The sequence below is a fragment of the Pagrus major genome, chromosome 11 (assembly GCF_040436345.1).
Source record: "Pagrus major chromosome 11, Pma_NU_1.0".
In the NCBI taxonomy this organism is placed as follows: domain Eukaryota; kingdom Metazoa; phylum Chordata; class Actinopteri; order Spariformes; family Sparidae; genus Pagrus; species Pagrus major.
Window position 1 is genome coordinate 1,656,916 of NC_133225.1, and position 16,311 is coordinate 1,673,226.

Consider the following 16,311-nt stretch of genomic DNA (forward strand, 5'->3'; position numbering starts at 1 on the left):
CTTTATTCTTGTTCAACAAATGTCAGTGCAGTTTGAAGAAGTAACCACCAGGTGTCAGCCTCTGCTCAGTCTGCGGAGCTGCTGTCTGGCTGCAGAACATGAGTGAAATACTTTCTGTACTGAACGACACAGAAAAAGTTTGATTACAGGGTGTGGATCACACAACCAGCCCAACAACAGGCAGTGAAGATGCTGCTAAGACAATTTATTGAGCATTTTATTGCTTCTTAACAGTGAAATAACTATTAAATAAAGTTTGATTTACTATAAATTTGCCATTTTTTATTATATATAACTGTTTATTTCTATGATATGACAGGGGGAGAATGGTGTGCAGGGAAGGAGCTGGCTCTCGCATCCTAAGCAGCTCTGTGCTTTTTCCAGACAGAAGTAGAAAAGTGAAGAAGAAGAAACAAACTGCTCACACTGGTTGTTGTGATTGTCTCCACTGGGCCTACAGGAGGTCCTGGGAGGACAAAGAGCCACACCAAGTCACTCCACTTCACAAAGACAAACCCTGGGACTCAGTTCAGTGTGTCATGGTCTTTGGTCAAACACATGAGTAAAATAAATCATGAAATATATAAATAACCTGATTCCTATGTGATCTCTCACATCGCTTTAAAAATAAAGACCTGTTAGGATTATTTCATCGTCTGCATGATACTAATAACAAACTCTGCAATGATGAGAATTTAATTCCCTTTGTGAAATACATAAAAACCTGGTTGTACATGTTTCATTCCCTTTTTCAAATACATCCATGTAAGTAAATGACACTCAGAGTTTATATGAGATACAAAAATAAAACACACCCTGTACAAATTATCACAAGCAGCCTCCTCTGCTAAGGTCTTGGACCTGGCTGCGTCTTTGCAGCAGGGTGGTCCTGCTATGCTGATGTCAAACGCCTGCTGGACCTTAGTAGATGTTTTGGGGGCAGTTTGGAGCGGATCTTGGCTCATTTGTGTCTGGACCGGGTGTTGCGGACAGACTGCAGACAATGACCCTCAGCACACAGTCAAGACAACACAGGTGTGGCTGAGGGACAACTCTGACTGTCCTTCAGTGGTCCCGGTCCAACCTGACAGATCTGGAGAGGATCTGCAGAGAAGAACGGCAGAAAATCCACAAATCGTGTAGACGAGATAAACAACTGTTTAAACCATTTTGGCATTTAAGGCTGCAACATAACAAAATGTGAAACAAGTGAAGGAGTCTGAATACTTTCTGAATGCACTGAAAAATGTATTGGATGCAAAAATATGTGAACACAACAATGACAACAACAAACACACAGTATGAACACAGTCTTTAAGGTTAGAAATGAGCGTCAACAAGACTTTTCTGTCTACTTATCAGAATAAACCAAGTATACTGAAGTGTATCTTTAAGTATATCTCTGATAAGTATATAAAAACTCAACTGCAAGAATGATCTTATTTTTAGTGTACAATAAAAACAGGAGGCATGCTGGGAACTCAAGGTCCAAAGATACAAGGTGCACACAGGCTGCAGGCAGATAACAGAAGGGCTGAAGGCGTCGACACCAGGCAGGTGTTGTCTCCCTTAATGATGCCTAATTAGGAGCTGGCTGGTGATGTGGCAGAGACGTGGCTGGAGGTTTCCATTCGCAGGAAACGAAAGTCGAAGCATGTCCAGATTGAACAAACGGAGGATTTGTTGTGTCCCTTTATTCAAACTCAGCAGGGCGGGTCTGTCACTGAAGAACTGGGTCACTGGACATCATGGCACCTCCTGAAAATACATTATCAATAAAAAGGAAGCGAGACGGATTAATAACTGCTGCAGCCGGTACGGAGGACTCACTGAAAACTGCTTCAACATCACATTCTGTGTGGCAGCGACCTAAACATGTGAATTCAGTCATTATCTCCTCCCGTCCACACTGATGGAGCAGCAGGAAGTCACTGAAGGAGCTGGTGGAAAAAACAACCCAGTAAACATCAGATGTCTCCAAACAGCTCGTCTGCTGTGATCCAAGTCTGCAGAAGGCCCGAGATCACAAACTGATCTGAGGAGACGTTACAGACGAGCTGTGTGGAGACATCTGATGTTTCTTTGGTTGTTTCTCCGTTTTAAATCATCTCCAGCTGCTTCAGGTGTTTAGCAGAACGCTGCAACTCTGTTTTACTGTGAAGCTCCAGAAATGTTGTGTGGACTACGAGACCTCACCTGACTTTCATCAGCATGGAGGGAGGAGATTGTTTATTGTTTATTGTTTATTGTTTATTAAGGATCCCCATTAGCTGGTACCTTAGTAACCAGCTAGTCTTCCTGGGGTCCACAGGGAACAACACAGAATATACACAAGAACGTCACATACTCAACATATCATACATTTACAAATACAATCTATCATAATATATCTAATGTTAAAAAGGTAAAACAAACATTTGAAGATTTCTGCAAATCTTAAACAGAGTTGATGATGACTGGATGTACATTTTTGGCTGAACTTTTCCTTTAAAGGGCTCATATCACACTGACAATACACTGACTGTAGGCTACATACTGTCTGTGTGTGTGTCAACACGTATAAGTTTCATTTCCTTGTGCAACCCTGTGTTGTAAAATGACAAATAAATGAACCTCTGACCTTTAAACACCCCGCCTGACAAAATCATGAAGCCTATGGGAAAGAAGCCTATGGGAGTTTTGAAGTGGATTATTGCAGAAAATAATCTGTGTGACAAACACAAGTTTATGATTCTTACAGGTTTTGATAAACAGGAAACATTCTCAGGTGTAAATCCTGACGGAGACGCCAAAGGTGCTGATGTACTGAATGTGAACAGGAAAAACTGAACACCAGGCCGACAGTTAAACTGTAAAACCAAAGATGAGTCACTTCAGGGTTTCACCAGCGAGTTAAAAGTACCAATATGTTGGTCTGTGAGGAAACGGGCAGAACAGAATACAGTTATAACTGAACATGCGTTTTAGTTATTAAAGGTAAATAATAATGTCGACACATGTTTCAGTCCAGTCACCAGGACCAACATTTTACAAGTTATATTTTGTGCACGTCACAGGATACACAACATTTGTAGATGTGACACCCCTGAATATTTTTTAAGGACAACACAGAACATTTTCTAGCCTGTTTGTGGCGACAAAACCAGGTGTTTTTTTAACGGGCCTGAAACAGAACAGGAGCAGAACCCTGTTCCTCACACCACACTAAAGACCTAACCCTCTCTGAAGTCAACATTTACAAAGTATGTATTTACTTTGGTCCACGAGCACCAGCACCAACACCAACACCAGCACCAACACCAACACCAGCAGCAGCACCAACACCAGCACCAACACCAGCAGCAGCACCTGCAGCAGCACCACCTGCAGCAGCAGCACCTGCAGCAGCACCAGCACCAACACCAGCAGCAGCAGCACCAACACAACACCAACACCAGCACCACCAACACCTACAGCACCAGCACCAACACAACACCAACACCAGCACCACCAACACCTGCAGCACCAGCACAACACCAACACCAGCACCACCAACACCAGCACCACCAACACCAACACCAGCAGCACCAACACCTGCAGCACCAGCACCAACACAACACCAACACCAACATCAACACCAACACCAGCACCACCAACACCAGCACCACCAACACCAACACCAGCACCACCAACACCAGCAGCACCAGCACCAGCACCAGCACCACCAACACCAACACCAGCAGCACCAACACCTGCAGCACCAGCACCAACACAACACCAACACCAACATCAACACCAACACCAGCACCACCAACACCAGCACCACCAACACCAACACCAGCACCACCAACACCAGCAGCACCAGCACCAGCACCAGCAGCACCATCAGGCTCAGAGGCTCCACAGACACACAGGTGTGTGAGCTGCAGGTTGATTGGCAGTGGACCAAACCACTGTGAGGCACTGTACGCTCAATATGCTTGAGCGTACAGTGTCCTTGTCATGTGTTTGTTTATTCACATTGTGTTAGCATTAGCTTCAATGGTCTCATATGAACTCTTATGCTTTTACTTATAGTTTTCACGGTGTTCTACGATTTTGTAACAACGTCGGTGGAGGAGGAGAAATAAAGCTGAAAATCTAGACATCAGTACGAATCGTGGCCTTTTGTTGGACCAGTGTAGTTACACTAACGTGTATTTAATGAGTCGTGTTTGTGCGCAGTCAGGGCGCGTGGACAGATCCGTGGCTGCAGGTTTTAACTTTTCATTCCTGGGAAACGAAACTCAGCGCGGATTTCCGCGTCGCTTTGTTCGCGCGACTCTGTTCGCACAGCTCAAAACTCATTAAACTAATATTCACAATATCATTATGACTGAAATGTGCTTCATGTGGAAGCAGCTCGTGATGTGATGGACTTTAGCCTGCTGACTGCATTAGTTGTGCACTATTAGATGAATCTAATATGAATGTATAATAACTCAGTTCTCAGGTTGGTTTGCACTAACTGGGCGGATTTCCGCGTCACTTTGTTCGCGCGACTCTGTTCTCACAGCTCAAAACTCAGATCTTTTTGCTTATTTTCTTGCCAATTCTCCCTTTTTCTCTCTGAATGTTCATGATGAGAGCTCTTACATCTGTTCAACTTCGCCGCATGCGGCCCCGCCTGTAAAATTTGCTTGGAGTCGTTCAAGCTGCTCGACATCATTTACAGAAAAGAGGAAGTTGGACATCACTGATATCGTGTCAGGACCCAAAGCAGTTCATTAGTGATAACTAGAGAGCTGCTGTGTGGAGGAAACAGCTGAATGATGAGGTGAGTGACTGCTTCTGCATTTCACATCATTATGATGTATTTAATGTTCATGTAATAATCATTATGAACCCTACAAGTCAATGATGATATATTAATTCCTCCTTTTTAATTTACTTTCTTCTGTTTCTTGTTGTGTTTCTTGGTTCCTACAGTCACGGCCACAAAGTTTGAGTTTTCTTCCTCTTTTTAAAGAATCAGTCACTGATTGATTGTTCTGTCAACTTTGATCCTGGTGGTGTTAAATATATCTTGGCTGTTTGGTTTCAATTAAATGTGCTGTAAAGTGTCTTATATCTTATATCTTCCTCCTTTGTTCATATTTCTTTAATCATTCTGTTACGTGTGGCCAAATAGCAGTACCCTGTGTGTGTGTGTGTGTGTCTCCGCCCTGCTCTGCCTGAGCTCAGGTGCTGGCAATCACCTGAGCAGGTTAAAAGGAGACAGCAGCGGGGCGGCTCTCTCTCTCTCTCTGTCTCATTTGCAGGTGTGGTGCCGGAGGAGGGAGGTGGCGCTGGCTGCACAGTCTTTTGTGGTTTCCCTGATTTGCATGTTAGAGCGTCTGGGCTTTGTTATTTTCATTTGGGTTTGAGTTCCTGGTAGTCCTGTTTTCGTGTCCTTATTGTTTTCTCTTTATAGATTAGTTTTGGGTTAGGTAGTTTAGTCGGGAGGAACCTGGGGTCTCTTCTCTCCTTTTGTTCATTTTGGCCAGGAACTCCTGCCCCTTTTGTTTTGTTCTGGGTTGCTTAATTATCGGGGTTTGGTTGTGTTTGGCTTCGTTCGTTTTGTTTGCATTAAATAAATACTCTTTTGTTATTGACTGTGCTGAGTCGGCGTCCTTTATATGTTACTGGCCTTGTTGTGTTCGAGTCTTTGCTTTTGTTTACGTGAGGGCTGTAACACATTCATTTTGTCTCTCCTTCCTTCATTTCTTCATTCTCCCCTTCTGTGCTTATTTCCTTGCCATCCAGGCTCCTCCCTCCCTTCCTGACCATTCAGTGCTCCTAACATCATGTTTATCTCCCTTCCTCCACATGAGATGAACAGAGTTTATCCACACATAGCACACTTCAGAGTGTGCTGTATAAGCCGACTGATGATCTGTATTTTTATTCTCCATCAGTCAAACATCACTGGAGTCCAAACTGGAGGCCCTGCAGTGCCACTTCACCTGGGATCTGGACCCCAGCAGGTCCAAACTCTTCCATCTCAGGTACCAGCTGGAGGACATCGGCACCGAGGAGGGAAACAGCTGGCTGGGTCACATTTACAATCTGCGGGGGTACGTTCAATACAAGCTGGGGTTCACCGAAGACGCCCAGAGTTTGTTCAACAAGGCTGCAGAGGCCTTCTGCCAGACAAGAAGAGCAGATGAGGGTCCCTGGTTAGTGGTGAACTACGGGAACCAGGCTTGGCTGCACCACCACCTGGGAGAACAAGCAGAGAGTCAGGCTTACCTGTCAAAGGTCGACGCCCTGATGAATAAATACCCATCTCCATCCCAGGACGAGCTCCATCCAGAGATCTACGCTGAGAAAGCCTGGACCCTGATGAAGTTCAGCTCAGACAAGAAGCTGCTGGCTGCAGATTACTTCCAGAGAGCCATCAGGATGCAGCCGGACATGGTGGAGTGGAAATCCAGCCATGTCTTAGCAAAAGCTGCTGTGAGAGCCAAGACAGGACTGGAGGCTGAGAGGCTGTTGGAGGAATTGAGAATCGCAAAGGAAGAAGATCCAGAGAACTTGTACCTCGCTGCTCTCTACCTTCGGCAGAATGCTAAAATGATGGAGGAAGAAAGAGTTGAGGATGAAGCACGAGAGTTAGCCAGAAAGATTCTGATGAATCCAGTCAGCAGCTACAGTGGTGTGAAACCTTTGCTATGGGTTTACAGAAAGCATGTATCTGTTGATGAGGCCATTGTTTTGGCAGAGGAGGCTCTGAGACAGCATCCAGATGTGCGTTATCTGAAGAGATGTGCTGCATTCTGCTACAGATCAAAGATCATTTTTGTTAGGGACGGTCCCCCAGACCAAAGCATGATAGACAGAGCCATCAGTCTCCATGAGGAGCTGATTTCTATTTACCCTGAGTCTTCTCTTTTGAGGAAATTAGACCTCGCAAACATATACGCAAAGTCAAATCACAGCAAGGCTACAGCTGAGCAGATTTACCAGGAACTGCTAGAGAGTGATCTGGTTCCTGCAGACAAACAGATGGTTTACAACAGATATGCATACCATCTACACGTTGTACTGAATGATAGCTGCGGGTCAGTAAGATATAACATGAGGGCAGCAGAGATACTGATACAATCATACTTTCGTCAGAACAGCGTCAAAAATCTGGAGAAGATTAAAGACAGTAACTGGCACCAGATGAGAGGAGAAGTAAAGGAGTTTCTGGAAAAGCTGCCAGAGCCTCAGTGATTTTAACAGCACTGGTTCAGACAGAAATGTAGGTGTTGCATCACCTAAAGAAATCTGTACATAGAAAGTTTGATTACATTTTGGAAAGAAATGTGGAAATTGAGGAAAAGTTGATACTGACTGATGGAAAGATGGCACTATTCAACATGACCAGTCAGAACAGATTCACTTCACCCTGCTATCAATCCTCTGATGGTTTCCATGGAAACAAATATATTTTCCCACAAAATGTTTTCATTGTATGTGTTCGTATGATCAGAAGTTTTAAATAAAAGTTGTAATAAAATAAGTTAATCTGATTTTCAGCTTCATTTTTCAGCACAAACTGGTGCCATCAACCAACATACACACATATATACATATATACATATATCCATATATACATGTACATTATCAGGCCTGAAGGGTGAAGAAGGGAGAGATCTTTCACCTCATTCAAACTAACACTATTCCTCCAAACTAAACATTTCAGATTCAAGATATAGTTGTCATACAGTCAGGACTGTTGTGTTCATTAAAGTGATCAAACTGTGGTTTCTTTGCACATTTCTTCTGGCTGTGGTTGTTTCTTCTCACTTCTCGCTTTATTCTTGTTCAACAAATGTCAGTGCAGTTTGAAGAAGTAACCACCAGGTGTCAGCCTCTGCTCAGTCTGCGGAGCTGCTGTCTGGCTGCAGAACATGAGTGAAATACTTTCTGTACTGAACGACACAGAAAAAGTTTGATTACAGGGTGTGGATCACACAACCAGCCGAACAACAGGCAGTGAAGATGCTGCTAAGACAATTTATTGAGCATTTTATTGCTTCTTAACAGTGAAATAACTATTAAATAAAGTTTGATTTACTACAAATTTGCCATTTTTTATTATATATAACTGTTTATTTCTATGATATGACAGGGGGAGAATGGTGTGCAGGGAAGGAGCTGGCTCTCGCATCCTAAGTAGCTCTGTGCTTTTTCCAGACAGAAGTAGAAAAGTGAAAAAGAAGAAACAAACTGCTCACACTGGTTGTTGTGATTGTCTCCACTGGGCCTACAGGAGGTCCTGGGAGGACAAAGAGCCACACCAAGTCACTCCACTTCACAAAGACAAACCCTGGGACTCAGTTCAGTGTGTCATGGTCTTTGGTCAAACACATGAGTAAAATAAATCATGAAATATATAAATAACCTGATTCCTATGTGATCTCTCACATCGCTTTAAAAATAAAGACCTGTTAGGATTATTTCATCGTCTGCATGATACTAATAACAAACTCTGCAATGATGAGAATTTAATTCCCTTTGTGAAATACATAAAAACCTGGTTGTACATGTTTCATTCCCTTTTTCAAATACGTCCATCCTTCTGATTTATATGAGTCTTTATGATGATTCAGCAGTTTTGACGTCAAGATGACAGAAAACTGTCTCTTACTAACGTGTATTTAATGAGTCGTGTTTGTGCGCAGTCAGGGCGCGTGGACAGATCCGTGGCTGCAGGTTTTAACTTTTCATTCCTGGGAAACGAAACTCAGCGCGGATTTCCGCGTCGCTTTGTTCGCGCAGCTCAAAACTCATTAAACTAATATTCACAATATCATTATGACTGAAATGTGCTTCATGTGGAAGCAGCTCGTGATGTGATGGACTTTAGCCTGCTGACTGCATTAGTTGTGCACTATTAGATGAATCTAATATGAATGTATAATAACTCAGTGCTCAGCTTGGTTTGCACTAACTGGGCGGATTTCATACTCATATTTATTATTTATTAATAACAATACACTGCCACACTGTCTATAGTTACACTGTTTATATTTGTACATATTATGTATATACAATTCGATTTCTTACCTTTTTGTTATATTGTTTTATGTTTTACTATTATTATTGTTATATTGAACTGTCCTTTGGCTGCTGTGACGCACAAATTTCTAACTCTGACTAATAAACGGATTCTGATTCGGCCCAGAGGTCCAGAAGTGAACCTCTCCCTCTTCCTCTTCCTCTTCCTCTTCCTCTTCCTCTTCTTCCACAGCCTCTGAATATGAGACTTTTATAACAGACCTATGAGACCTTTATAAAACACAGGGCGCCCACACGGCAACATTGCATCATTGACTTGACGTGTAAATGAGCAAAACACGAACCGGATGAAATGAATGCAAACACATTTAAGGCAGCCGGTACGGGTCGGCACCGGGGTCGATCCGCTTAGATGAGATAAGAACCTACAGAACCGGTTACTGTGGGCGACTTTTTATTTATTTATTCATCTTGTTGGGGATCGTGCTGCCCTGGGCGGCTGCCCACACTGCCCATATGAGGAACCGCCCCTGTTTACAGTTGGACATCACAGTTGGACATCACTGATATCGTGTCAGGACCCAAAGCAGTTCATTAGTGATAACTAGAGAGCTGCTGTGTGGAGGAAACAGCTGAATGATGAGGTGAGTGACTGCTTCTGCATTTCACATCATTATGATGTATTTAATGTTCATGTAATAATCATCATGAACCCTACAAGTCAATGATGATATATTAATTCCTCCTTTTTAATTTACTTTCTTCTGTTTCTTGTTGTGTTTCTTGGTTCCTACAGTCACGGCCACAAAGTTTGAGTTTTCTTCCTCTTTTTAAAGAACCAGTCACTGATTGATTGTTCTGTCAACTTTGATCCTGGTGGTGTTAAATATATCTTGGCTGTTTGGTTTCAATTAAATGTGCTGTAATATCTTATATCTTCCTCCTTTGTTCATATTTCTTTAATCGTTCATTTTATCTCTCCTTCCTTCATTTCTTCATTCTCCCCTTCTGTGCTTATTTCCTTATTTCCTTGCCATCCAGGCTCCTGACTCAATTCTTCCTCCCTCCCCTCCTCCCTTCCTTCCTGACCATTCAGTGCTCCTAACATCATGTTTATCTTCCTTCCTCCACATGAGATGAACAGAGTTTATCCACACATAGCACACTTCAGAGTGTGCTGTATAAGCCGACTGATGATCTGTATTTTTATTCTCCATCAGTCAAACATCACTGGAGTCCAAACTGGAGGCCCTGCAGTGCCACTTCACCTGGGATCTGGACCCCAGCAGGTCCAAACTCTTCTATCTCAGGTACCATTTGGAGGACATCGGCACCGAGGAGGGAAACAGCTGGCTGGGTCACATTTACAACCTGCGGGGGTACGTTCAATACAAGCTTGGGTTCACCGAAGACGCCCAGAGTTTGTTCAACAAGGCTGCAGAGGCCTTCTGCCAGACAAGAAGAGCAGATGAGGGTCCCTGGTTAGTGGTGAACTACGGGAACCAGGCTTGGCTGCACCACCACCTGGGAGAACAAGCAGAGAGTCAGGCTTACCTGTCAAAGGTCGACGCCCTGATGAATGAATACCCATCTCCATCCCAGGACGAGCTCCATCCAGAGATCTACGCCGAGAAAGCCTGGACCCTGATGAAGTTCAGCGCAGACAACAAGCAGCTGGCTGCAGATTACTTCCAGAGAGCCATCAGGATGCAGCCGGACATGGTGGAGTGGAAATCCAGCCGTGTGATAGCGTTAGTCAGTGCTTCTATGCACAGCGACACAGGGCCAGAGGCTGACGTCTGGGAGAAAATGAGAAATGCAAAGAAAAAAGATCCAGAGAACTTGTACCTCGCTGCTCTCTACCTTCAGGAACGTGCAAAGAAAGGAGAAAGAGTTGAGGATGAAGCACGAGAGTTAGCCAGAAAGATTTTGATGAATCCAGTCAGCAGCTACAGTGGTGTGAAACCTTTGCTATGGGTTTACGTTCGCTATGTATCTGTTGATGAGGCCATTGATTTGGCAGAGGAGGCTTTGAGACAGCATCCAGATGTGCGTTATCTGAAGAGATGTGTTGCATTCTGCTACAGATCGAAGATCCTTTTTGTTAGGGACGGTCCCCCAGACCAAAGCATGATAGACAGAGCCATCAGTCTCCATAAGGAGCTGATTTCTATTTACCCTGAGTCTTCTCTTTTGAGGAAAATAGACCTCGCAAACATATACGCAAAGTCAAATCACAGCCAGGCTACAGCTGAGCAGATTTACCAGGAACTGCTAGAGAGTGATCTGGATCCTGCAGACAAACAGATGTTTTACAACAGATATGCATACCATCTACACGTTGTACTGAATGATAGCTGCGGGTCAGTAAGATATAACATGAGGGCAGCAGAGATACTGATACAATCATACTTTCGTCAGAACAGCGTCAAAAATCTGGAGAAGATTAAAGACAGTAACTGGCACCAGATGAGAAGAGAAGTAAAGGAGTTTCTGGAAAAGCTGCCAGAGCCGCAGTGATTTTAACAGCACTGGTTCAGACAGAAATGTAGGTGTTGCATCACCTAAAGAAATCTGTACATAGAAAGTTTGGTAACATTTTGGAAAGAAATGTGGAAATTGAGGAAAAGATGATACTGACTGATGGAAAGATGGCACTATTCAACATGATCAGTCAGAACAGATTCACTTCACTCTGCTATCAATCCTCTGATGGTTTCCATGTAAACAAATATATTTTCCTACAAAATGTTTTCATTGTATGTGTTCGTATGATCAGAAGTTTTAAATAAAAGTTGTAATAAAAGAAGTTAATCTGATTTTCAGCTTTATTTTTCAGCACAAACTGGTGCCGTCAACCAACATACACACATATATACATATATCTATATATACATATATACATGTACATTATCAGGCCTGAAGGGTGAAGAAGGGAGAGATCTTTCACCTCATTCAAACTAACACTATTCCTCCAAACTAAACATTTCAGATTCAAGATATAGTTGTCATACAGTCAGGACTGTTGTGTTTATTAAAGTGATCAAACTGTGGTTTCTTTGCACATTTCTTCTGGCTGTGGTTGTTTCTTCTCACTTCTCGCTTTATTCTTGTTCAACAAATGTCAGTGCAGTTTGAAGAAGTAACCACCAGGTGTCAGCCTCTGCTCAGTCTGCGGAGCTGCTGTCTGGCTGCAGAACATGAGTGAAATACTTTCTGTACTGAACGACACAGAAAAAGTTTGATTACAGGGTGTGGATCACACAACCAGCCGAACAACAGGCAGTGAAGATGCTGCTAAGACAATTTATTGAGCATTTTATTGCTTCTTTACAGTGAAATAACTATTAAATAAAGTTTGATTTACTATAAATTTGCCATTTTTTATTATATATAACTGTTTATTTCTATGATATGACAGGGGGAGAATGGTGTGCAGGGAAGGAGCTGGCTCTTGCATCCTAAGTAGCTCTGTGCTTTTTCCAGACAGAAGTAGAAAAGTGAAGAAGAAGAAACAAACTGCTCACACTGGTTGTTGTGATTGTTTCCACTGGGCCTACAGGAGGTCCTGGGAGGACAATGAGCCACACCAAGTCACTCCACTTCACAAAGACAAACCCTGGGACTCAGTTCAGTGTGTCATGGTCTTTGGTCAAACACATGAGTAAAATAAATCATGAAATATATAAATAACCTGATTCCTATGTGATCTCTCACATCGCTTTAAAAATAAAGACCTGTTAGGATTATTTCATCGTCTGCATGATACTAATAACAAACTCTGCAATGATGAGAATTTAATTCCCTTTGTGAAATACATAAAAACCTGGTTGTACATGTTTCATTCCCTTTTTCAAATACATCCATCCTTCTGATTTATATGAGTCTTTATGATGATTCAGCAGTTTTGACGTCAAGATGACAGAAAACTGTCTCTTACTAACGTGTATTTAATGAGTCGTGTCTGTGCGCAGTCAGGGCGCGTGGACAGATCCGTGGCTGCAGGTTTTAACTTTTCATTCCTGGGAAACGAAACTCAGCGCGGATTTCCGCGTCGCTTTGTTCGCACAGCTCAAAACTCATTAAACTAATATTCACAATATCATTATGACTGAAATGTGCTTCATGTGGAAGCAGCTCGTGATGTGATGGACTTTAGCCTGCTGACTGCATTAGTTGTGCACTATTAGATGAATCTAATATGAATGTATAATAACTCAGTGCTCAGCTTGGTTTGCACTAACTGGGCGGATTTCATACTCATATTTATTATTTATTAATAACAATACACTGCCACACTGTCTATAATTACACTGTTTATATTTGTACATATTATGTATATACAATTCGATTTCTCACCTTTTTGTTATATTGTTTTATGTTTTACTATTATTATTGTTATATTGAACTGTCCTTTGGCTGCTGTGACGCACAAATTTCTAACTAATAATTCTGACTAATAAATGATTCTGATTCTGCCCAGAGGTCCAGAAGTGAACCTCTCCCTCTTCCTCTTCCTCTTCCTCTTCCTCTTCCTCTTCTTCCACAGCCTCTGAATATGAGACTTTTATAACAGACCTATGAGACCTTTATAAAACACAGGGCGCCCACACGGCAACATTGCATCATTGACTTGACGTGTAAATGAGCAAAACACGAACCGGATGAAATGAATGCAAACACATTTAAGGCAGCCGGTACGGGTCGGCACCGGGGTCGATCCGCTTAGATGAGATAAGAACCTACAGAACCGGTTACTGTGGGCGACTTTTTATTTATTTATTTATCTTGTTGGGGCTCGTGCTGCCCTGGGCGGCTGCCCACACTGCCCATATGAGGAACCGCCCCTGTTTACAGTTGGACATCACATTTGGACATCACTGATATCGTGTCAGGACCCAAAGCAGTTCATTAGTGATAACTAGAGAGCTGCTGTGTGGAGGAAACAGCTGAATGATGAGGTGAGTGACTGCTTCTGCATTTCACATCATTGTGATGTATTTAATGTTCATGTAATAATCATTATGAACCCTACAAGTCAATGATGATATATTAATTCCTCCTTTTTAATTTACTTTCTTCTGTTTCTTGTTGTGTTTCTTGGTTCCTACAGTCACGGCCACAAAGTTTGAGTTTTCTTCCTCTTTTTAAAGAACCAGTCACTGATTGATTGTTCTGTCAACTTTGATCCTGGTGGTGTTAAATATATCTCGGCTGTTTGGTTTCAATTAAATGTGCTGTAAAGTGTCTTATATCTTATATCTTCCTCCTTTGTTCATATTTCTTTAATCATTCATTTTGTCTCTCCTTCCTTCATTTCTTCATTCTCCCCTTCTTTCCTTATTTTCTTGCCATCCAGGCTCCTCCCTTCCTTCCTGACCATTCAGTGCTCCTAACATCATGTTTATCTCCCTTCCTCCACATGAGATGAACAGAGTTTATCCACACATAGCACACTTCAGAGTGTGCTGTATAAGCCGACTGATGATCTGTATTTTTATTCTCCATCAGTCAAACATCACTGGAGTCCAAACTGGACGCCCTGCAGTGCCACTTCACCTGGGATCTGGACCCCAGCAGGTCCAAACTCTTCCATCTCAGGTACCAGCTGGAGGACATCGGCACCGAGGAGGGAACCCGCTGGCTGGGTCACATTTACAACCTGCGGGGGTACGTTCAATACAAGCTGGGGTTCACCGAAGACGCCCAGAGTTTGTTCAACAAGGCTGCAGAGGCCTTCTGCCAGACAAGAAGAGCAGATGAGGGTCCCTGGTTAGTGGTGAACTACGGGAACCAGGCTTGGCTGCACCACCACCTGGGAGAACAAGCAGAGAGTCAGGCTTACCTGTCAAAGGTCGACGCCCTGATGAATAAATACCCATCTCCATCCCAGGACGAGCTCCATCCAGAGATCTACGCTGAGAAAGCCTGGACCCTGATGAAGTTCAGTGCAGACAAGAAGCTGCTGGCTGCAGATTACTTCCAGAGAGCCATCAGGATGCAGCCGGACATGGTGGAGTGGTTCACCAGCCGTGTGATAGCGTTAGTCAGTGCTTCTATGCACAGCAACACAGGACTGGATGCTGACGTCTTGGAGAAAATGAGAATCGCAAAGGAAGAAAATCCAGAGAACTTGTACCTCGCTGCTCACTACCTTCAGCGTAATGCTAAAACGATGGAGAAAGAAAGAGTTGAGGATGAAGCACGAGAGTTAGCCAGAAAGATTCTGAGAGATCCAGTCAGCAGCTACAGCGGTTTGAAACCTTTGCTATGGGTTTACGTTCTCTATGTATCTGTTGATGAGGCCGTTGATTTGGCAGAGGAGGCTCTGAGACAGCATCCAGATGTGCGTTATCTAAAGAGATGTGCTGCATTCTGCTACAGATCGAAGATCATTTTTCGTAGGGACGGTCCCCCAGACCAAAGCATGATAGACAGAGCCATCAGTCTCCATGAGGAGCTGATTTCTATTTACCCTGAGTCTTCTCTTTTGAGGAAATTAGACCTCGCAAAGATATACACAAAGTCAAATCACAGCCAGGCTGAAGCTGAGCAGATTTACCAGGAACTGCTACAGAGGGATCTGGATCCTGCAGACAAACAGATGGTTTACAACAAATATGCAACCTATCTCTACTTTGTACTGAAGGATAGCTGCAGGTCAGTAAAATATCACATGAGGGCAGCAAAGATACCGATACAATCCTACTTTCGTCAGAACAGCGTCAGAGTTCTGAGAAACATTAAAGACAGGAGCAGGAACCAGATGAGAGGAAAAGTAAAGGAGTTTCTGGAAAAGCTGCCAGAGCCGCAGTGATTTTAACAGCACTGGTTCAGACAGAAATGTAGGTGTTGCATCACCTAAAGAAATCTGTACATAGAAAGTTTGATTACATTTTGGAAAGAAATGTGGCAATTGAGGAAAAGTTGATACAGACTGATGGAAAGATGGCACTATTCAACATGATCAGTCAGAACAGATTCACTTCACCCTGCTATCAATCCTCTGATGGTTTCCATGGAAACAAATATATTTTCCTACAAAATGTTTTCATTGTATGTGTTTGTATGATCAGAAGTTTTAAATAAAAGTTGTAATAAAAGAAGTTAATCTGATTTTCAGCTTCATTTTTCAGCACAAACTGGTGCCGTCAACCAACAGGAAGTCAGCTTGACGGTGCTCAGATTTGGGGGATCAGAGAACTGAAGAGTCAGAAATGGATGAAACTCAACGTAGTTGTTCTTTCATCTCCTCCGTCAAAGTAAGGGCAAGGCAGGCAAGAGCTACCCAGAGCAAAATGG

At 43.0% G+C, this 16,311-nt stretch overlaps 3 protein-coding genes across 3 annotated transcripts; all 3 read left to right on the plus strand.

The window, feature by feature from the left end:
* Positions 1 to 4,709: 4,709 nt before the first annotated feature.
* On the plus strand, positions 4,710 to 7,440 carry LOC141005166 (interferon-induced protein with tetratricopeptide repeats 2-like). Its single transcript, XM_073476942.1, has 2 exons — positions 4,710 to 4,795; positions 5,916 to 7,440. Exons 1-2 carry the CDS (start codon positions 4,788 to 4,790, stop codon positions 7,216 to 7,218), a joined length of 1,311 nt encoding a protein of 436 aa, XP_073333043.1. The 5' UTR covers positions 4,710 to 4,787; the 3' UTR covers positions 7,219 to 7,440.
* A 2,166-nt stretch (positions 7,441 to 9,606) lies between these two features.
* LOC141005082 (interferon-induced protein with tetratricopeptide repeats 2-like) lies at positions 9,607 to 11,828 on the plus strand. Its single transcript, XM_073476837.1, has 2 exons — positions 9,607 to 9,653; positions 10,230 to 11,828. Exons 1-2 carry the CDS (start codon positions 9,646 to 9,648, stop codon positions 11,527 to 11,529), a joined length of 1,308 nt encoding a protein of 435 aa, XP_073332938.1. The 5' UTR covers positions 9,607 to 9,645; the 3' UTR covers positions 11,530 to 11,828.
* A 2,067-nt stretch (positions 11,829 to 13,895) lies between these two features.
* Positions 13,896 to 16,042, plus strand: LOC141005089 (interferon-induced protein with tetratricopeptide repeats 1-like). Its single transcript, XM_073476845.1, has 2 exons — positions 13,896 to 13,970; positions 14,521 to 16,042. Exons 1-2 carry the CDS (start codon positions 13,963 to 13,965, stop codon positions 15,824 to 15,826), a joined length of 1,314 nt encoding a protein of 437 aa, XP_073332946.1. The 5' UTR covers positions 13,896 to 13,962; the 3' UTR covers positions 15,827 to 16,042.
* The last annotated feature ends 269 nt before the right edge of the window (positions 16,043 to 16,311 follow it).